Consider the following 22,775-nt stretch of genomic DNA (forward strand, 5'->3'; position numbering starts at 1 on the left):
GGTTTTGCTCTGAGAGATGACTGAGCTGCTTTGACAACTTACTGTAGTGGAACTTACTGTATAATTATTCCTTGCTACAGAAGGGGCAATAAGCTGAGAACTGCTTCAGGTATGCCCAAAGTTTTTGGTGAGTCCAGTAGATTTTTTTTTTAACATTCCTCTTTTTTTAGACAGTAGGCTGTTGATGCCTATCAGCTTGGAAGGTTCTCTCTGTTTGCCATGTTTTATGAAAGATGGGTGTTTGAAAAACAAAGAAGTTGAAAAGCCCTCTATCTTAAGTAAAGAGTTGCTCCTACAGCTGTGTAATTATGCATATTAAGAAACTCATGTTTGGGATTTACATACCTCACACATTTTCTGGAATGCAAAATTTGACTTCCCTTCATGCATGCTTGTGTATGTGCAGTTTAATTAATGCTGCCTGCCAATCATGTCTATAGCAGCTCAAGAATCAACTAAATAAAAGGATGATAACTTCCTCACTTCATGCAGTTAACATTCTGTATTAACTCTTCATTCTGGTGATGCATTAGTGTGTTTACTTATTGATGCATGATAATTTATAACATCAGATATTAGATTTCTGGAGTGTATGCTAATTAATGTTGTAAAATGTATTTGGGTGCTTGATAAAAAATTTTCACTCCAAGAGAAATGCCTTGATCATCCCTTTCTGGGCTTCTAAAACAATGTTGTGATATGGATTATTAGTAATGCACTAGTGAAGGTAATACTTAGCATGTCAGTATATTAAGTCCATAGCAGATATCACAAGAAAGTCAGGAGAAGGCCACTGTGCATAAAATGTTTAAGTTATGCAAAATTGAATGCAGTTTAAAAACCATGTACATTAGGCCAAGATAAAATTAATCTGAGAAAAGTGTGTGTGCAAACAGAGAGTGGTTTTCTTCATGTGAATTCTAACTGGTCAGCAGGGAATTCAAGACTGAAATATTATCCATGCTCACCTGGGAGCAACATAACACCTGCTGAACTCAGTGGGATTTATTTTGTATGTAAACATGCATAGGAAGGAACGACATTTCTCTCTTCAGATAAATGGAGAATGACTACTATGTAGGATTTGTAGTCTTCATGGCTAGATATGCTCTCCAGTATCAGAGGCAATGTTAGTCTGGGCAACAGTTGCTGGAGAACATTGACAGAAGGGTACAGCAGGAGCTCCTAAGTCTGGCTTGCAGGATTCTCAGGGGTATCAACTTGGCCACTGCAGGAACAGAATGCCGGATTTAAAAAGCTTGATCCAGAGCAGCTCTTTTTCTGTTCTTAGCCCATTCTGTAGAGCTAAATGTACCTAGCAGCCATACTGGTAGCATGGAAGCTCATCACCTGCTTGGGGGAACCCATATAGTGAACTTCATTTTAAACGGCTGTATTGTGCTGTCTGCAATGTGAAATAATAACATTGTGTAGGCTTTTGCAGACAACCTCCATGTGGCTGTTTTGAATTGCTATATAGACCAGTTGCTGCACAACCCTTTGGAGATAGTTGAGGGAAAGCAACCAAAGCTTTCATTTTGGGGGTTGTGGGGAATGGACAGGAACTAATCATGCAGACACATTTGTGCAGGTCTCTTATTTTCCACTACATAGCAAACTGTGCCTTTATCTTCAAAGCATTCAAGTGACCAATTACTAAATCAGAATTGAACCCTTCATGATTTGATTGACCACCTCACAATGGTCATGGGGGTTCATTGCAGAGGAATTACAGTTCCATAAGGGCCAAATTTATGTTTTTATTTATTCAAGGAGCCACACTTTTCAGAAGTAGAAAAGCATTTTTGAAACATTTTAATCCTGTATTTCCTTTTTACCCTATCTTCTGTTAATCTTTTGTTTTTGCACTTTCAAATGTCTCTTAACACTTCCACCTCTCTTGCAACTCACATAACACATCTTCTGGCTCTTTGAACTCCTTACCCTTATGCCTTTTTGCTGAATTTGATAGTACAATACCTATGAATGCCACTCTTCTAGCAATTCACACACTGGCAGAATCTCAGATGCTGACAGACCATGTAGCATGGCTGAGACAATGCAAAATAATGGAAAAGTCAGGGCCAACTCTATTATTCGGTTTCTAGCCTTCTCTATCAGCCACACAGTCCCCTGGGTAGGTTATAACAATAAAAACATATAAAAACAATATAAAAACACAATAATAAATTAACAGTAAGACCATTATAGGGAGAGAAAAAGCAACATTGGCCCTGTTTCTATTCCAACAGTTGATGGACCATGATTTGAAGTTGGCTTGTTCCAGACAGACTGATGTTAAGATTATCCACACTTCACAGGAATTAAATAAAATGACAAGCTGTGGTTAATAAAAAATGGAAATAAAGCTTCCACTTGCCTTCTTGTATCGGAAAGAAGGGAGACTTGGTATGTCCAAGCCTTGTTGCAACTAGTTCCCATCACAATATAACTGGTTAGTAACATAAAAAAATATGTCAGCACCTTGTTGGGGAATGTTTTTATTCTGACTAATACTGAAATGAACAAATAGATCTTCACCTTGACCATTGCAACATAAGAGTGATTAAAGTGCAGTTCCCAGAACAGTGTTAGATACTTTCATTTTATTCTACTGGAAAAGCTTTGCCTAACTCCTCCTAGAAGCTGCTGTATTAATGATGACTGTGTTTTTGTCAAACTGACTTGGAAAAGATTTTGCACATTTGGCCAGTTGTATCCTGTTTCCTGGATGCCTGCCAGATTGAGGAGAAACAGAAATGTAGCGGATTGCAGTTTTCTGTTGGTTGGTTGCAACAGACTGAATAAAAAGGAGCTGCCTTGAGGCTCTAGATTCACTCTCTGAAGTCAAACCCTCTACAAACCTTTCCTTATATATTCCCTGTATATCCCTGTTTTAAGCACATACTTAGGTGTGCTTAAATATATTGTATGGAGCAATTCTGAGCATATTTTGAACAAGAATCGGTCTCCATCTCTAACATTTTGTTGAAAATGAAGCATGCTTTCTGAACTCATATCCAAAATATGGCCACGTATCCTGCCTTAGGTTCAAGATTACTTTCAGTTCAAGGTTCAGGTGTGAAAATATTAATTCACAGATTTTCTCTCTTTTGCAGTCTACCCCTTTAGCTCTGGTAAATTTTGAAACCAATTGAAATAAAAATCTTAACCAGCCCTAATTTTGTATAACCATTGAGATCTTCTTCTGCCCAACACACTAACTCTCACCTGACTTGGATCTCCATGGGCTCCAATTCTCTAGCCCCCTCACTTCCTTACCTGTGAAGTTTGTTCAGTCCTGTTGAGTTGACTCCATCCTTTTAAATCACAATAAATCACAATAGCTCCATGCCATTGTAATAAGCTGTAAGAACAGAAAATTCTTTAAACACCTCTTAGGGCAGTTTATTGACATCCTTCACCACCCCACCCCAGAAAAGGCTCATTGGCAGCCTTGTGTAATCAGCTGCCAACTCATCTTGATAAGCTTCTGTGGAAGGGCAGGAAATGGTCTAGGTAGGTCCTAGGTGGAAATGGGTAGGCTTGAGTTTAGTGAGCTGCTGAAATGTGAAGTCTGGTGATTCTTTCTACGAGTAGTTAGAAAAATGGACTTTGATGGGGAGAGACACTCTGTATTCTTGCTTATCACTGAGCGAGCGAGCTTACTTGTGACCTTGGGCAAGGCTTTCTTAACTTTAACCTTGCACAGTTGTGAGAATAAAGGGGTCTTAGGCCACTGGAATTTAAGCAAAATTGTGTTGCTCTTTATTCTTACAACAACCCTGTGAGATTATGTTGAAAGAGAGCAATATTCTCTAAGTATCCAGTAAACTCTGTGCTAAGCAGATATTTGGACTTAATTCTCCCTCATCACAGTCCAGCAAAGAAAATATATTTTAATTACATTTTAGTCATATAGAACTGGGTATATCACCTGAAGTTTAATCAGCTTCAGTTTAGTGATGATGTGCAGGGTCATTTTTATTCATTTATTCATTTTTAGGGAGGGATAGATTACCGTTGAATCATGGCATCAATGGTTGCAAAATGGTAAGATTTTGGATTTAAAGAGAGAGAGGTAATGTTAGCTGAGAAGAAATGTGATTTTTTAAATTCTGGATTTAGATGACATGCCATGGCTGATGGTGGGTTATTTAACTGGAAATGAGCTGCAGCTTCAGGTTACACATGGAACCCTTACCCAGGGATTGCCATGTTGTTCAGGTATAGTGAGTATGTACTATGTGAGCAGGGTTTGCATATGCAAAATGGTGGCTGCCTCAGCCACAGCTTCATTGTGGGTTAAATAAGCCTTGGCAATAACCCATGAAAAAGAATCAGCACTTTGTAAATGAAACTGAACCTGACTAGACTTTGGGTACTGTGTATGGAGCTAAGTATTTGTTCAAAATAACCCATGGAGAGCTGTCATGTTGTGTGAACAGCCCAATGACCCTCTAACCATACTCAAGCTCTGACTTCTTTTTGTAAGGGATACATGTAAAAAAAACAATGACAGGATTAAAGTCCTGATGGTACAAGTCATTTGGAGCATCTGTACTGGTAACAAGTCATTGCCTCAGATGTTACTGGAGTTTATTGGAAGAAAACCTGAAGACTGATTGATTGATTGATTGATTAAAAGCTTTTCTATCCTGTCCCCTACAGAATGTCTCGGGATGGTTTACAATAAATAAGTAGAATAAAACTACTACTAAGTAGTTTTTCCCCTTCCCCATCCCCAGTTCTTTAGAAAAACAAGTCTTTGTCCTGTTGGTGTATCTCTTCATGCATCTGTGGAGCTGAAAATTGGTTTACATTTTTGTTTGCAGGCTCTAAATGCAATAAAACCTACTTTGAACAAACACTCTCATTGTATTTTCCTCCAGTTGTACCCTATAATCTGTACTAGCATCTTCAGTTCTCAGCCCAGACATTACAGCAAACAAGAAAGCAACTAATTTAGCTGAAAATTATTCATGTTGGCAGCAAGGCATTACAAGGTGCTCATAGTTTTCTTATCTCTTGCCTAAATAAAACATTTAGTGTCATAAGCGTTAGCAGTAGACGCCATGATAGCAAAGACTTATCACAAAATAAACGTTTAAGGGAATACACAAAAAAGATAAATGGGTAATTCTCTTTCAGAGCTGTTTCTGTTCTGCTGCTGGGTGCTTGGGTGTGTTGGAGACTATTCCTGTGCAGGAATAATCATACATAAATCATACGACTAGCCTGACCCAGACATAATAGGAAGCCATGGTTTCTTGCTTCATGAAGAAGTTGCAGTGAACCTTAAGCTTGCGCTCCTGCTCGTCTCCCGCTTCATGCCCACAAGGAGTAGATTGAGAGCTTCCACTTTTGGTTTTAATGTAGCAATAGTTCCAAAGCAGGGGTGGGGAGGGGGTTACTGTGGTTTGTTTAAACTACAGTCATTGAGAACGTACAAGGATCAAATTGTGGTATGCAGGAAAATGGGGCAAGAAATAGTAAGATTAAATTGAGGAAGAGGTAAAGTAGAGTAAAACAATGCAAATACTGTAAATACTGTAAAGTAGCCTTCATGTAACTTTTAAACATGGAATTTTTGCCTTCGTGCAGTAATAGTTGTGATGTTCCTGGCTCAGGAATGCTATCCCATCCCTCAATGCCTTTCAAGAGTGACTTCTTGGTCTAAGAACTTTTAGGCTACAATACTTTTAGGCTACACTGGGGAGAGCCAGTGTGGTGTAGTGGTTAAGAGCATGGGACTGGGACTCAGACGATCTGGGTTCTAGTCCCCACTCAGCCATGGAGCCAACTGGGTGACTTTGGGCCAGTCACAGACTCTCAGCCCAACCTACCTCACAGGGTTGTTGTTGTGGGGATAAGAGGGAGGAGGAGAATGATGTAAGCTGCCTTGAGGCCTTTATAGGAAAAAGGCAGGATATAAATTGAAAAATAAATACATAAATACATAAATATCTAGATTGGAATTGCAGCAGTAGGCTACAAGCTATAATGTGGTGGTGACTGTGGTTTGAAGCGTGTTACTTAAATGGGATAACTCCATTCAGTTTTAAGTCTTTAAAACACACGAGTCAAGTGAATGCTAATGAATTTGAAGGGCAAATGTGCCATAATCTAATTTGAAGCATGTCATTTGCTTGAATGTTTTGATGCACTGATGATTTAATCTATTGGACAAATAGAAATGTGCTGTATTTTATAGTCTATTATTATTATTGCAATCTTTTCCAGACGGCTGGCTGGCAATGACCTTGCTTTTATTCATCCAAAGGCCTTGTCTGGGTTGAAGGAACTCAAAGTTCTGTAAGTAATCAAATTTCAGAGCTTCACAGGACAACTCTCTGCTTCTTTCTTGTCCAGTCAGCATATTCACTGATAGAATTAGCAGAATTGTGTATTTTGTTCTAGTTTTCCAGGCAGCACACAGCCAGTAATGCGAAAAACCTTGTATAACCTAGTCACATTTTTCATAATTCTAATGCAGGCTTAATCTTTCACATACTTAAATAAGAAGAGAAGAATATAACGACTTTGTTTAAATTGTTATTGCTGCATTTAACTGGAGACTACACGTTTCCAAGGGTTATGCATCCAGGTACAGAGTGCTATAGTGACAGCTTGCGTTAGAAGCACTTGAAAGTTGCTCTGTAGCAGGTTCTTTGGGTGCAGCAACATTCAGCGTGGTTTCTTTGTTAGCTTCTTTGTTTGCTTGCTTGTTTTTAATGATGCTACCTGAAAACTGTTTCTGATGGCAAGCTGAAAATCACCGGAAACCATTACAGCCTGCTTCTTGTACAGGTCACTTTCCACATAGTTCAGTCTCAAATGGTCACCACAAATTAACTCAGTTTTCTGTGTATGCAGAGACGTGTTACTAATGTTCCTCGGAGCTTTTGATTGCTCAGCAAGGATACCCATGTTTCGAGGTAAAGAAATTGACCACTAGAATACAGGTTGCATCTCTCCTCACCTCTCAGTCGGATTTTCTTTGTGGCTTGCTGGAATGAGAGCTTTAGAGATATATGGATGTTACATGGTTAGAAGAGGATATAAGAGTGTTTCTAGCCAGAGAGGTGTTATTTATTTTACACTGTGTCAGAATTCCAGAATGTGGGAGGCGATGCATGCAGGAGGTATAGCAGGAACAAATTGTACTGAATCTCTAATTTCCCAAATCTCTTTACAATATTGATGCTATTATTTTCTTCTTTAAACAGCATGCTGCAGAACAATCAATTGAAAACCATTCCCAATGAGGCCATCAGGGGACTTGGCGGGCTCCAGTCCTTGTAAGTTTTCTTGAATGAATACCTGCCCTGCATTGGTCTGATTTCCTGTTTTATTTCTCCACAAACATATTGTGCATTCCAGAAACCATTGAAATTGCAGTGCTAACAGCTCATGCAGCCTTTTTGTGACTCTACTGCAGTTATTTCAAATGCATATTGAACAATATTACCTGCACTGTTTGCAAATGGAAAACTTTCTTGAACTTTGTTGTTGTTGTTAGTCGCGAAGTCGTGTCCGACCCATCGCGACCCCATGGACAACATTCCTCCAGGCCTTCCTGTCCTCCACCCTCTCCCGGAGTCCACTCAAAGTCACACCAACTGCTTCAGTGACTCCACCTAGCCACCTCATCCTCTGCCATCTTGAACTTTAGTATACCTCCCTCCTTTGTACATTCCCAAAACTAAGATTATTTGCCTGGAAATTGCTGTATTGCAGTCTCTTCAGTGTAGGAATATCCTAAATATGAAAAAATAGCTCAAAAAGACCAATATAACACATAGAAGTGGCAATTTCTTAAAACAGAAGGGGGTAGCATATTACAGCAGATGTGTCAATGGGACTAGCGATTGAAATTTAAACATACCCTGCCACATTTTCATTCTATGTAAAGTTAATGTGTTTGGCATGGAATGTGTGCAGTCTTTATTAATCCAAGGTAGTAAACATTTATTCTCATGCACCATTCTCAGTGCAATCCAGCTACTTTGAGAACATGGAAGATTCTTAAGAACAATTCTTCCCTAATCATAACAGGTTATCTCCTCATAAGATGCCCTTGAAATATTTGCAGGTGGCCTGAGAAACTGTTCCGAGCTTAATAATTCATGTTAATCTTTTTGACCCAGAACTACAAACTGTCCAGTCCATTTGTTGAGCCAGAATGGGGCCAAGAGGCCTGACAATTGCTGTCAGCCCACACACCCCCTATTTTCTGAATCATTACTTTTACAAAAGCAATTCATTTTTATTTATCTTCATTGTGGAACACACACACACCTTAATTTATGATGATGTATTAAGAAAATTATGCTTGATGTATAAAGGTAAGTTTAACTGAGTGTGTTTTCTTCAGCATTTAATGTAATTTGTTAACTTCAGTTTATTTGAATTCTGGCTCTGGGATAAACCAAAGTTGTAATGAAAACCATACTCTCAAAATCAATGCAATATTTACAAAGACATTGATTAGAAATGGTAGTAGTTTAAATGTGGCTGCCAGTTTTACGAAAGATGCTGAAGAAACTCGCTTTGGCAAGGGTGTTGAACATTTGGAGGCAAGGGCTAGAAGCACCTCCTGGTATGCTGTCACTGTTTGAACTCGGTGCAAAAATGGTAACCCTAGGGGCTCTTGCTATGGGTCTTACTCATTATTTGTAATTCCCATTTATTTAATACCTCATCTACGTAAAAAGATGTCAGATTGGTATACAATTGAAAACAAAAAAGATTCATCTTTGAATTTTTTCTGAAGGCCAAGACAGTGGGAGCTGTAGTTTGGGAGGAAATTCACTCCTTATCTTAAGAAATCAGAACAGACCAAGCAGAAGAAGCAGTCCTTATCAACCTAGTAGAAGGCCGTTAAGGGTTTTATAGTTTTTATGATAAGCAGCACCTTGTTTTGTCAACATAAAATTCTAACCAGCCAGTGCAGACAGTTTGCATGACACATTAATGACCTGTGAATACATGGTTTGGGATGTTACTGTATAGACAGGCTTTTTGTGGCTTATGCTTCCCCTCTGTCCCCTTCAATCTTCCTCCTGGTATCCCAGTGTCCTTTGTGGCAGTATCCATTTTGTCTTCCCTCCCCTACTCAAGTTACTACTCCTTTGCATTTGTTCTCCTTTTTCTTCTTCAGTTTCAGAATAGGATAATGGGCATTATTTTCCAGCTGCTGACAACTGTACATCTGTGTTGGTCATTGTTGAGATTCTTATTGTTTTTGTTAGTCTTTTGAAGATATGCAAATAGTGTGCACTTACAGCTTGCTAGCATGTGTAGTTTTGCTTTGTCAATTGAAAAGTAAAGGAGAAAAAGTAGGGAACTGGGTGTAGCAAAAGCGAGTAGTGGCAGTATCATCCTTCAGCATTGAAATTCTCTGGCTTTTAAGTGTTGAAATGACAGTTTTCAGCACTCTCACCTTTTCAACAAGCTGCTCTATAAAGAGGCGATACTAATTCTTCAACCCCTTTTGCACTTCCTTTTTTGAGCACTTACTGCTGCAATTACTGCAATTCCCTGATAGTTTTAAAAACATGTACAAATTTAATGGCTTGCAACAAATTTAATAGCTTGCACAAATTTCCCCTCCATTGACTGCTTACGCTTAAATTGCCACATTTTTTCTTCCATTTACTTTCCAGATATTAAATTTGCATAGATTTCCTAGACCCTCTAAAATCTAATTTTTAGAGCTGTCAGGGAACCTTAGTAAATGTAGCAGTGGGTGTTCCAGAGTGTGGGAATAGTTAATATATCCCCTTTCTTCAGTAAGTGGAAATTAGGTAATATCAAAATGGGAGTGGACAGTGAAAACTGTCAGTTCAACTCTTAAAAGCCAGAGGACTATGTTGCTAAGAGAGAGAAATTTTCACCCTCCCCTTTGGTACATATACTTTCTTTTCACCTTGACTTTTCAGTTGACATCTAGGCAATTAATGGCTGAAAACTCTGGCATTACCTTATATGCATCTTGTCTTGCCAGTTTCCATGTATGTCACCTACTCCGCTTCGTTACACCCTTTGAGAGCTGAAACACACGAGGCAAGACTACACTTTTCAGATGGCATCAGCTGTGTACTTGCACACCTGTGAAAGATTAATTTAAGAAATGCCCCTAATGCCAAACATAGTTGCATAATTTTGCAGAGGTGGGGACAAGAAAGAAAAAGGAGTAGCAAACCAGTGACAGTCTTTCTAAAGTGTTGCTTGAGCATTGGTAGAGGGCTGTCACCAGGGATGTCAAGGTGAAGGTAGCAAAGAGTGGCAAGGTTTTTTGCTGCTTTTGCCAAGCAACTTGTTCTCCTGTCACTAGAGTCTACGGTGGAATTGGTATCCCAGGAACAGATGACTTCACAACCCAACATGGGTTGAACAATTGCTAGAGCAAGTCATGTGTTGTTAGGGTGGTTTGTTGCCCAAGAATAAGCCATCTTGTAGGAAGCTGGCTTGGTTTGGATGTCAGAACAACCCACTGTAGCTAGTTACCCACTATAGGTTCTCATCCTGGTAAACTTACACTGTCTGCAGTTAGACTCACTTGTTTTGTACTAATTAAAGCTACTCAGTGATCATCACTGGGTAGCATACAATAAGTTACAGAAGTACAGTGGTATTTTTGTAAATGCTCAGACCCTAGCCTTGTTCTCCAGGGGAGTCTGAAAATTCAGGAGCTGTGTTGATCCAAACCAGTTTTAGCAGTTGTCATCTCTACTGGGAGCAGGCCTTTTGTAACTCTGATAGATCTTAGTTGCCAATTCAAGACAACTTGAATTAATAGATCTTGTTAATGGAAAGGTGCTGGTACAGTCTGCCTGTCAAATCTGGTCCCACTGCAGAAGTCTCTTTTCAGCTGATGGTCAAAGGATCCTTGTTCGGTAACAAATGTCTCAGCGGCCTGCACCTTTGTGGCTTGTGTTCAGAGAATTTTCAGAAGCTGTCAATTGCAGAGCCTGTAAAACTAACTTGAAAAGAGCATAGAATTATGAGAGTATGATATGGTATTGATAGAAACTGGCTTTTTAAGGAAGGATTTGTTTCAGATGCTTTGAAGGTTTTCAAGGTGTGCAGTCTTAAAGTAGATAATGCTTAACATGTAAAGTACTCTAAAATCATCTCTCTTTCTCACCCCCATTCTGTCTCTCTCAAAAGATTTATTTAGCTGTCATCTCTGTCCAGAATTTTCAAGTTTAAACATTACTTAGCTGGATTCTGGAAGTATTCCCAACTATAAGGAAAGGACGCCTTAGGGGGATTTTTTCTTGGTGACAAAACCAAAAGAGATGACACATCTCTTGGGAATTCACTAACTTATTACTAAGGGTAATTTGTTTTGCTGCCTTGTGTATTTATTTTGGTGGTCCTTGATTTATTGATATATATCTGAATAAAAATAATAAAAATAAAATAAATTTTGTTAAACTCTCAAGTCAGCTTGAGCTTCTTTCAACCTTCTTTTCTAAATACATTATCGCTCCTAAAATTGGCCAGTAGGAGATTAATGACACAATAGGAGTTGTGTGTGCATGTGTTGACACTGGTTGTTTCCTGTTTGGAGGGGGCTTTTTGTTTGTTTGTTTGTTTTGCTAATTTATTTATTTATTTGGAATTTTTGTATGCCGTCCTATTCGCATAAGCCTCGGGACGGCTTCCAACATATAAATAAATATCTATACAAATACATAAAAAATCTGGAAACATCCTGGCTAATAATTTAAAACCAATAAATAAAACCAGCAATTATTAAAATATCGTTTAAATAAAAAGGTCTTGGCCTGGCGCCAAAAAACAAATAATGACAGCGCCAAGCAGACCTCTCGGGAGCACATTCCCTAAGTGGGGCGCCACCACAGAGAAGGCCTTCCTCCGGGTACTCACCCTCCTAATATCTTTCATGGAGGGTTCCCGGAGAAGGGTCTCTGCCGCCGATGATGCTAATGGAAGCTAGCATGCATTGTCCTACAGACCATGCAGTTTTCCCAAAATGAAAGACTAAGTATCAGTGTTTTCTACCTTGGCATTATCTGAAATAAGGTGTATTCACATGATCAGATGCTATACAACCTCAGGGAACAGCAGGGGTGGGGAGATGATCCAAGACAAAGGCATTGCTTCATTTGACTTTAAAACAGGTTGCTAACAGGGAAGCCCAGCTAATAATTTATAATCTGTTAACTGTTTCAAATGAGATGGATTTATTCTAACAATTTTATCTTGCCAAATCTCTCCACTGCCAGCATACCATGCTTTCCTTCACTCTTGTTTTCAAATGTGGATCCTATGAAGAAACAGAAGCAAATTTTTGAATAACTAGAAGTATTAATCTTTCAAGATGTCAGGGACTGGTAATGTTAGCCTTCATGCTTAAACAAATTGGCTTGCCCCAGAATTGCAGTCACTGTCATGATTTGCAAAATGCAGGCACATATGTTTTAGCCCTTCACACATCACATTTTCTGAAGTAGTTTAAGACAGGTGTGATAGGTACTGTGTTGTTGAACACATTTAACCTGTGAAGTGAACAGAGACATTATGAATGTATTTCAATGTTTTCCCTACCCCTTTTAATTGCAGCTCACATTGAATAAGCTTGAATGAATTGTTTTCCAACAACTGAATTGGAAGAACCGATTTCAGTGACAAGTGGTCAATGGATTAACACATATCCCAAATGCCTAGAATGAACGTATGGCCAATTTATATGTTCAAGATTAGTTATTTCACAAGTATCACACACATTTGTGTGGCAGCCAAGTTAGATCTGTTTACAGAATTTAATCTGTTGCATTAATCTATGTAAGTCCTTTGGGCCTAAAACACATATTTGAATGCCAGATGGACGGAGGCATTGAAGGCTTCTCCTCATGAAACGGTTGCAGTCAACTGCTAAATCTCATGGCACTTGCATGTACAAAATGCGGTTTTTCTATGCTGTTGCAAGGCATGCCGCGCTACAAATTGAGTAAGTGCTTGTTAACACAAAGTGGATTTGTTGTCCTTGTCAAAATGCAATTTCTGCTGCATCCAGCCTTATCAGTGCTTTCCTCTTAAATCCCATAACTACTTTGCAGTCATTGGAGTGATTTCCTTTGTGGTTTTTGAAGTAGCACTTAGAAAGAACAAAGTTCACTCCAGACTTCAGTTGTTTCAAAGCAGTTTATCTCTAATGTACACTCTGAGATTACAGCATGTGTCAATATCAAGCATTTCACCACTACAATAAAACTGTTGGGTTTCTTGAGCCATGCAAATACAGTAGTGATGAAGCAACCAAAGAGAGGAGAGATATTGCAATCACAGTCCAAGAGAGTGGGCAGAATGGTCTGCAGAGAACAGGGGCAGCTGTGATGCTTGCCTGTGGCATCTGTGTCAGAGGTGCAGCTATGCCTGGACTTTGGGGCGGAAGCCCAGGGCCCCAAAGAAGCACCCAAAGAGCAGCAGAGATGGCAGGGCAGGGGCAAACAGGGCCAGCATCCACTGCTGGGCCAATGAATGTGCTGGTGGGCACAGCATCCTTTCTTGTTTCTAAGGTGGGTGAGGTGTGGTGGGAATTGTAGGACTTCTCCTGTCCAAATATGCATATTACTGTGCCTTAAAACACTGGTAAACCTTGGTCTGACTCCCCAAATTTAACAGAGATACTGGCTTTGGTCACATGCATATTTCTTCCTTTACTCAATTAGTACATTTTGGGGACATTAGTATATTTTCATTTGGGCTGACTCCCCAACCAAATCCCATTTCATTCTATGCTGTTAGCTTAAAATGAACAAACAAAATTCCGGTTGAAATATGTTTTTCTTCTAAGGAATATCTGAAGGCCAGTGTGATGTATTGGTTAGTGTGCTGGACTGGGGACCGGAAGATCTTGAATTTATTGCTCACAGGGTGACTTTGGACCAGTTTCAGCTTAACTTACTTCACAGGGATGTTGTTGTAAGGATAAAATGGAACTATGTAAGCCTCTTTGGGTTCCTCACAAGAGGAAAAAAGGCAGGATGTAAATGCCATGTAAGAATTATTACAATAGGAAAATTGTTACTCCACTTGAAAAAGATAATTGTTATGTTAGTTCACTGTGGCATCTGAACTTGAAAGATTAGGTGTTGTTTTTCTTCAGATGTGTACTTTGTTCTTATCACTAAATATTTAATTTAAATGAACGTTCTAGCATCAGCATATTAGCTAATATTATGTAGCATAAGCATGCACTCCTCTGACCACAGGGCAAAAGGTATGGAGATGCCTTTACTACTTAGTTGGCAAGGTTTGGATAGTAATTTCTCCCTTTTGCTGAGAAGAAAAAGCACACAGTCGATATCTGCCATAGACCAGCCCATTGTGAGAATGGCCCAATATAATTATTTACTATTAGTAGTCAATATAGCTTGTTCAAGATTTTGGGATAAAAATGGGTGTGCATTTTACCAGAATATCCCCAATATGATGGGCAGACTCTAAAGGGCATACTTAGGTTCCAGCCATGTTGATCAGCACTTGAATAAAGAAAAGAGAATGCTCTCTTCTTTTGTATGCATATCTTTGGAATCTTTATTTTGCTGCCTATCATTGCATCATCAGTATTTTTTAAAAATCTTTCTTTGCCATTATTTTGTTTTGTAGCTACATTATAATACACCCAAACCAGGTGCATCCTATTCTTGGGCTGTAATGAGTAAAAAGGGAGGATGGGGGGGTGATATTTTTAATATGAGCTGTTGTCTTGATATTGGGAGAGAATAAGATAACAGAAGAGGAAACACTGTCTCCTTTTTCAGATATCTGCTAAAATGATGTCCTCTAGATGTTTTGGACTACAATATCCATAATACCTGTCCATAGGGCATGCTGGCTGAGTCTTAGTGAGACTGTAGACTAAAATATTTGGAGGATACCAGGTTGCTTACCTCTAGACCAGATCCTTTTCCATAAGTTGCAATAGAATTCCATTGGTGTGTGCCAACATGCATATTAGATTTGCTCCAAAGTAAGGAATGAAGAGGATGTAGGATGCAGTCCAGTGCAGTTGGCTGAATCTCCCAGACTTGGAGAATTCCAGACATCCTATGCCTGGTAGGAAGAGCCCAGGGGTGTGAAGGAGAGGAGGCTGAGGCACTGCCAAGGTACTATATATGCCAGTGTAGCCCCTCTCCTCTCCTCTCCTCTCCCAAAAGCTTGTCCGTGGAGTTGCTCTTGCAACTTCTGAGCTGCAGCTGGTGCTTTCTTTTTGTGCTTGCTGCGAGGGTGCAGGTGAACACTCCAAGTCCAGAGCCCTAGTTCCAATCTCCTTGACAAGTTTCCAAGAGCTGGGACTCTAAATTGTCCCATTCTGTCTAACTGATTAATGGCTGTAGGATATACTGTTAATTAATCAGCATAAGGGCTCTCTTTGTAACAACAACAAATTTCAGCTTTGGGTGAATTTCTAATAGATGCAGTTTTCAAAATGAGGGATTCACATATCATCCCTAATATTGATACTGGTTAATGCTAATTCTGGTAGATTTGAGTTCAGGTTTGTACCTTTCAAATTCAGAGGGTGACACAGTAAGGCAAACATTGACTAGGTTCAGAAAACATTCCGTGACTCCACACTGGGTATTTAACCTATGGTAAGCCAGGGTGCCCAAAGGCCCCAAATTTATACATACACATCCTGCTGGGGAGCTTTCGTTTTATGCAATCTCAGCAAGCATCAGCTATGCAAAAGTTAAATAAATCATGGGGATTCTGTAACCCACCTATAACCTGCACTCCCCGAGTTCTCATGACACAGTGGGTTACATATTCAGAACAGTGGCTTCACATACTGCAGACTAACCATAGGTCAAATACACTGTTGGTTTTCATGTCTTGCAAATAGTCCCATTGTCATGGATTTTCTAGGTGAAAGTCCACAATCCTTGCAAAATTAATGTACACCATGAGTTTCATCCATGCTGCATGTATGCTGCTTTTACATTAGCTGAACAATCATAGTTTCCCCAAAGAATCTCAACGCTTTTTATTTTGCTGCACGAGTGACTGCAATATATTAATGTCTTGATGCCATGGTGTTGTGATTTTGCTACCTCGCTTTTTACCTCTTTCCCATCATTGTGTGTTCTTGCTCTGACAGCCAGTGCTTTCCAGTCAAGTCATGGGTTGAGGTGAATTACATGTTAGAGTGGGTGGGACAAAGTCGAGATGTGGCTGATATGCCTTGCGGCTTTCTCATGTATATAATTGTACCTAGTTTTAGTTTGAGTCCTCATGGTAGATGTCTCTGATAAGTTAAATAAGTATATATTTAATGGTGGGCCTGGGTAAAACTGCCAAAATGAGGAAACAGAATGACTTGCAGCAGAGAAGTTCCCAGGCATGCTTAATTTCCATGCCCTGCATGTGGTGGGGGAGAGGGAAAGGTGAATTGCCACTGTGGGACCCTGTGGGGGTGAGTGAAAACCGTGCCTCTCCACCAGGGCAGGGGAGCATAAGCTGGCCCCATGGTCAGAGCGTGGGCAGGGCCCAAGTCACATGCTGAGGGCAGGGGGCAAGAACTATGTGCTAATGCTGAAAGAGCGAGAAGTGCCACCCACCTTCCCCTCAAAGCCTCCCTTTGAAGGTCTGTTTACAGAGTGAGGCATTGGTTGGGAGGGGGCCCTGGGAACCCGCAGTAAGTCCCCAGAACAGCCCTTTCAGTCTCCAAGATCACCTGATTGCCAATGACTCACTTGGAAAAGGGCATCTAAGAGCAAAGCATTTGGTCTGGGCAAGCTCTCTGCACAGCTGCATGCATGATAATCTGTTGCTGCAGCCTTTGCAGCGGTGGGGGAGTGCCTGTCTGCATGGCCCTTGCTGTAGGTGGCATTATCAAAATTGACAGACGTGCAGGATCCATTGCCTTTCCCATCTGCCATGTGAGGTGGGGGGTCACATTCCCCCCACTGGAAGGTAGACCAGTGTTTTCATTATGGATCCCATAACTATTCCCCCATTTCTTGCAACATGCTGAATAGGAATCAACTGAAAGGGGGTCAGTGCAATGCACAGGATAACCACACTCTATAATGTTCACCAGTGGCACATCTGGTTTATGAATGTTAGAGTTTTAAAACATTTTGAAATGGAAAAGTTTGGCATTTAAAATGGTTAAATATGCATAGGTATATACAGAATTTGAAACATGAAATGTTTAGATATGAAACAGCTCCAGCCACAAATAAGGGCTGGAGCAGTACCACTTATAAGCTCAGCTGGAACCAATTGGCAACAGACCACATCTTGTGGAGGTAGCATGGAGTAACAGGCAGCACCTAAATTCAGCAGCTAGTAGAGCCCCTGTATCAAATCCCTAATTTGTCAATGCAGCTTGATTGGCTGTGGACCACAAGTGATGAATGCTAAGCTACAGTCCCTCACTGAGATTTGGCCTGTTCCTGGTAGGTTCTGGATCAGTTTTTAAGTGATACTATAAAATATTCTTGCTTGTGACTGCTGGTGGTAATTTGTTTTGCTATGACAAATACAAACCTGAACCCTAAATAGCAAGTAAGTTACTGGAAGAAAGGCTTACAGTGGAAAAGTCAAAAGCAGTAGAAGATCTACACACCTGCAGCTCCAGGATGTCTCTTTTACATCTCATCTCAGTCCTACGTACCTCCTTGGAGATCCATATTCCCTAATTTGCCAGGTATTTCACTTAACCCTTTTAGCCTTTAACACATAGAAACAGAGTGAGTCAGAAGGGGCCTTCCAGGCTATCTAGTTTGACCCCCTAAAACTAACACTTCTCAGTTTTTGAGGAATACACAAAGAAACAGCATTTTAAACAAAGATTTTAAACAAAGCTCCAGTTTAAATGTGAGCTTTCTTTTAACAGTGTGGTATTTGTTCACTAATATGGCCTCTGTCCATCACAAGAGTTGTAAAGTTGCTTAAGATATATCTGATAAGCATTTCTGCAAGAATAATTGGAAACCTTCGGGATTGATCTGTACAGTGAAAAGATCAATTGTAATTACTGTGTGCTAAATAATGTTTTTATTCATATATTGCTGAAAGTTTACTAATGCAGGAACTCACTTAAAAGTATATCTCAATAGCAAAGGCTGGAGCTAGTAAACATATTCTTCTTAATGTTAGGGTACTTGCTCTTTTCCCTCCCTCCCTCCCTCCCTCCCTCCCTCCCTCCCTCCCTTCTTTCTTTCTTTCTTTCTTTCTTTCTTTCTTTCTTTCTTTCTTTCTTTCTTTCTTTCTTTCTTGGTAACTAAATCCTTTGTCAGAATATGTTGTGAGGATGACCTCATTCACTTTTAGGGCAGTTTTTGCTTCGAGTGAGATTTGAGGAATTTTTACTGCAGTTGCCTATCTATGTATAAAAGTAGTATTTCATTGAGTCAGTAGGTTGTTATGCAACTACCTGTTTTTGTAAACTGTAAGTGAATGCTGCTCAGTAGCACATCAGCTGATAGATAACCTGTACTGTGTGCATAACCTATTACCTTTGTGTTGGATTGTGTGTTCATTTTAGCCCTGATGAGCTACATATGTTCAGGTTCAACCGATGTTTCCCCAAGCTTCAGTGACTCACTTCATTCCACCTTAAAAAATCTGCTTCTCATATTTAGCAAGGTCTGTTAAATATTCATGTTGTTTCTCTGCAGGCGCTTAGATGCTAACCACATCACTGCTGTGCCAGAAGACAGTTTTGAAGGCCTAGTTCAACTGCGTCACCTGTGGCTAGATGATAACAGCTTGACTGACGTCCCAGTGGTTCCTCTCAGCAATCTTCCATCCCTGCAAGCCTTGACCTTGGCTCTCAACAAAATAACCAGCATCCCAGACTTTGCATTCACAAACCTCTCAAGCCTTGTTGTGCTGTAAGTGTTTGTAACTTGTTGCCTCTGGAAGAGTTAAGCATTGCAGAATAAGATTTGGGTTTTCACAAGAAGTTGGTTTGTTCATCAGTATAGGAAAAATGACCACTGGCAAAGGGTAAATGTTCACCTAAAACAAGGCTGTGTGAACAGTGTTGTACAGAGGGTTCTTCTAGCAGCTGAACCAGCACTTGTCAGAATTGGGTTTGCTAGTCCAGTTGCCTGCTGAGGGGTAAGGGGCCTTGAAATGTTCCTGTCTGCTTTCACCCCCTGGTAAATCAGGACTGACAATTTGGCATGAACATAGGACAGGACTGTATTGTGCACATTCCTTGAATCATTGTACACTCTGGTACACCAGGAAATACATCTGAAAGAAAGATCAGAAGCATGTTACCACATGTGAAATGATTGAATGGCTTTGCTACATAGTTCTCTCTACAGCTTTGTTTATTTAGTGTTCTTTGACTTGGAGGGTACAGAAAGCCATTGGATTCAAGAACACACACAGAAGCCAGAGTAATGAAAGGGTGGCTTTCATTTCAGTGATGAGGAACATGGAATACAGGGTGGCAGCCCCAGGTGGAGTCAGGTGAAACTGAGCTGTGACGTTGTGTGTGTGCTGCAGGGAAGACAATGTCTGGTCAATTTCTGTACAGATTCATTGTCAAAGTAATGTGTACTTTACAGAGGGTTTTGTTATTTCCTTTGTCAGGATTTGAGGGCAACCATAATTTAGCATATGGGAACTACATTCTTATAAGCAAAAACAAAACAAAAAAGCGGGCGCCAGAATACATCGTTGGCCGGTTCATGGGCTACCTTGCTCAATTATAGCAGGGATTTCATCCCTCAGCAACCCAGCCACCCATCAGGATGCTCTTTGTGAGTGCTTTGCATTGTTTGTTGTTGAGCAAAGCTAATTTTGGAAACTTAAGTTACATGTAGGGATTTATACAAGTCATAGTTTATGTCTCCCCTCCTTCTTTTTTCCCAGGCATCTCCATAACAATAAAATAAAAACATTAGGACATCATTGTTTTGATGGATTAAACAACCTAGAAATTTTGTAAGTATCCTGCCTTTGGGGCTTCATCACTGAAAGAAACACATTGCAAAGGACTTGATTGCATCAGATCTTGAGATTAGGATTTTCAGTGTTTGAGTTTAGCTTTATTATTTATGATGATTAGCCATATATAAGTATGCTTAGTGTTTTGTTGCAAAATGCCACACTTGGCTTGCTTTTTTTCCTGAAGTTATTCAGTGTGGGCAGAACTTCTGGCAGCAGTCATCAGGAAAATTTCTGGGTCCACTTAACATGGCTGTTGGCTTGTGGCAGCTGGACTGGTTTTGGCTCCCTTGTTCTTCCACCACAAAAATGAAAAGCAGTGGATGATGCTAGGCCAGGCAGCAGAGAGGAAGATAATGCCAAATGTGAACAGTTGTATGAAAAGGGAAGGGAAAGGAGAGGGGCCCGCTTTTGTCCCCACTTGCGAGTACTTTAAAGGGACAGAGCAGGATAGCTATTGTGAGATAGAATCATGTGTATGGAATGATGGAATGTAGTGGAAAGTGGGTCTAGTCCAGTAGACCCAAGTAATGGTGGAATGGTAGGGAATGGGGTACACTTCACCAGGGTCTAGTGGGCTTAACCCTGTCAACAAGCCATGACCTCTCCCCAAAAAAAGAGGTGAACTTGTTCTGAACTTTTACTATAAGGTTGGTTGAACCAATCAGAAACAGAACAAGCCCCACTGCAAGCAGGAAGCTGCTATGCTTGGACTTTCTCCTCCTATTTAGTTGGGAATAGCTTCAAGGCTTTCTCTGTTTTCATTTTTTTAAAAACCCTTACACAGTTCTGACTGGATTTGGAGTTTGGAACACTGATTCTTAAATATTGAACACTGCCTAATGCTGCTGATGCTGCTCTTTACAGGGACTTAAATTATAACAACATGGCAGAATTTCCTGAAGCAGTTAAAGCCCTTCCAAGCCTAAAGGAGCTGTGAGTATCATTCTGTGACCTTATTCATTCCTCTAGCTTAGATTGCTACCTGGCAATCTAAAATGGATTGAAGTCAATGGAAATTGTATTGCTGGACCAACTTAAAATAGTCAAACAGAAAGCTGGCTTCTGAGTTTCTCAGGTTTGAGGATTTTTAGTTGGCCATAATGATGGCATTGTAATATTTTTCATATGTGTGTTTTCTTTAATGAATTAACATAGCTGCCTTCTTTCTTTTGTTGTAAAATGGAAATTTTTGATCTAACAGGGGTGCTAATTAAGGAGAGAAATAATTGGCTGTTTTTGAGATCCTTTTTTAGAAAATTCTTTTTGTTTTTCCACAGCTAAGCAAATTTGTTGATGGTCTCTATTTTAGGTTTCATATTTGCTGCTATTTTTGTGTCAGCAGTGGACTATATGTCTGTTCTTGAGAAACGTTCAGCTCCCTGATCGGTAGTTCTCTCTTTACTTAGAAACACAGAAACAGAGCGAGTCAGAAGGGGCCTCCCGGGCCATCTAGTCTGACCGCTGGCACTAACCGGCTCCACTCACGACATGCCCACCATGTGCACGTCCAGCCTGTCCTTGAACACCCACACCGATGGGGCCTCAACGACTTCTCGTGGAAGCCCAATCCACACCCTCAGGGTCTTGACTGTCAGGAAGTGCTTCCTGGCATCCAAATGGAACCTTGGCTCCCTGAGCTTTGCTCCGTTGGAGCGAGTCCTGCCTTCCTCTGCAGGAGAGAACAGGTCTCTACCCATCTCCATGTGGCATCCCCTCACATACCTGTATGTCGCCAACAGATCCCCTCTGAGTCTCCTCTTCAGGCTGAAGGGACCCAGTTCCCTCAGTCTCGCCTCATACCCCATCCCCTGCAAACCGGCCACCAACCTTGTGGCCCTATGCTGCACTGACTCTAACCTGGCTATATCCTTTCTGTAATAAGGGGCCCAAAACTGAGCAAAATACTCCAGTTGCAGGCACACCAGAGTCGTGTAGAGTGGTAGTAATACCTCTCTTGATCTAGAAGCCACACTTCTGGCTATGCAACCAAGGGTGGCGTTCGCCCTCTTGACCACCGCATCACACTGCTGACTCATGTTTAGCCTGCAGTCAACCAGTACCCTGAGGTCCCTTTCACAAGTGCTGCTCTCCAGCCACTTGTCACCTAACCTGTACTTATGACAGCTATTCCTATGCCCCAAGTGCAAGACCTTGCACTTATCCACACTGAACGCCATCCTGTTGTCTCCTGCCCCCTTCCATAGTCTGTCCAGATCCTTTTGGATCTGGAGTACCTGTTCCTCAGTTGTGGCCACTGCTCCAGTTTTAGTGTCGTCTGCGAATTTGATCAGCAGACTGTTCACCCCTTCTTCCATGTCATTAATGAAAAGATTAAACAGGATCAGCCCCAGGACAGAGCCCTGGGGGACCCCACTTGTCACTGGCCGCCATCCCGATGATTCCCCGCTAATGGTTACCCTCTGCTTTCGGTCAGTCAGCCATACCCTAATCCACCGGACAGTGCTTTGGTGTATCCCAAAACTCCTCAGTTTCTCCACCAGGATATCATGGGGCACTTTATCAAAGGCCTTGCTGAAATCCAGGTATACCACATCCACTGCATCCCCTCCATCTAGCCATCTCAAAACCTTACAATGGACATAAGGCTAACAGGTCTATAATTCCCCATGTCCCTTCTACTACCCTTTTTGAAAATTGGGATCACTGATGCCACCCTATAGTCCTCTGGAACTTCATCTGTTCTCCACGAAGTCTCAAAAATGGAGGCCAGCGGGCGTGAGAGAACCCCTGCCCAACTCTCTAAGTACTCTCGGGTGTAACCCGTCAGGGCCTGGTGCCTTTGTAATGTCCAATGCCCT

General features: G+C 40.8%; 1 protein-coding gene across 2 annotated transcripts in view; it reads left to right on the forward strand.

Moving 5' to 3' along the window:
• The window catches only part of LGR4 (leucine rich repeat containing G protein-coupled receptor 4), a 111,807-nt gene that overhangs the window by 57,067 nt on the left and 31,965 nt on the right, over positions 1-22,775 (forward strand). For both annotated transcript variants that reach the window (XM_044425786.1, XM_044425787.1), the window contains exons 3-7: positions 6,244-6,315; positions 7,230-7,301; positions 18,669-18,884; positions 19,879-19,950; positions 20,821-20,889. In XM_044425786.1, coding sequence (XP_044281721.1) covers positions 6,244-6,315; positions 7,230-7,301; positions 18,669-18,884; positions 19,879-19,950; positions 20,821-20,889 — 501 coding nt within the window. The remainder of the gene's footprint in view (positions 1-6,243; positions 6,316-7,229; positions 7,302-18,668; positions 18,885-19,878; positions 19,951-20,820; positions 20,890-22,775) is intronic.

This window comes from Varanus komodoensis, unplaced genomic scaffold (assembly GCF_004798865.1).
Source record: "Varanus komodoensis strain SLA01 unplaced genomic scaffold, ASM479886v1 scaffold16, whole genome shotgun sequence".
In the NCBI taxonomy this organism is placed as follows: domain Eukaryota; kingdom Metazoa; phylum Chordata; class Lepidosauria; order Squamata; family Varanidae; genus Varanus; species Varanus komodoensis.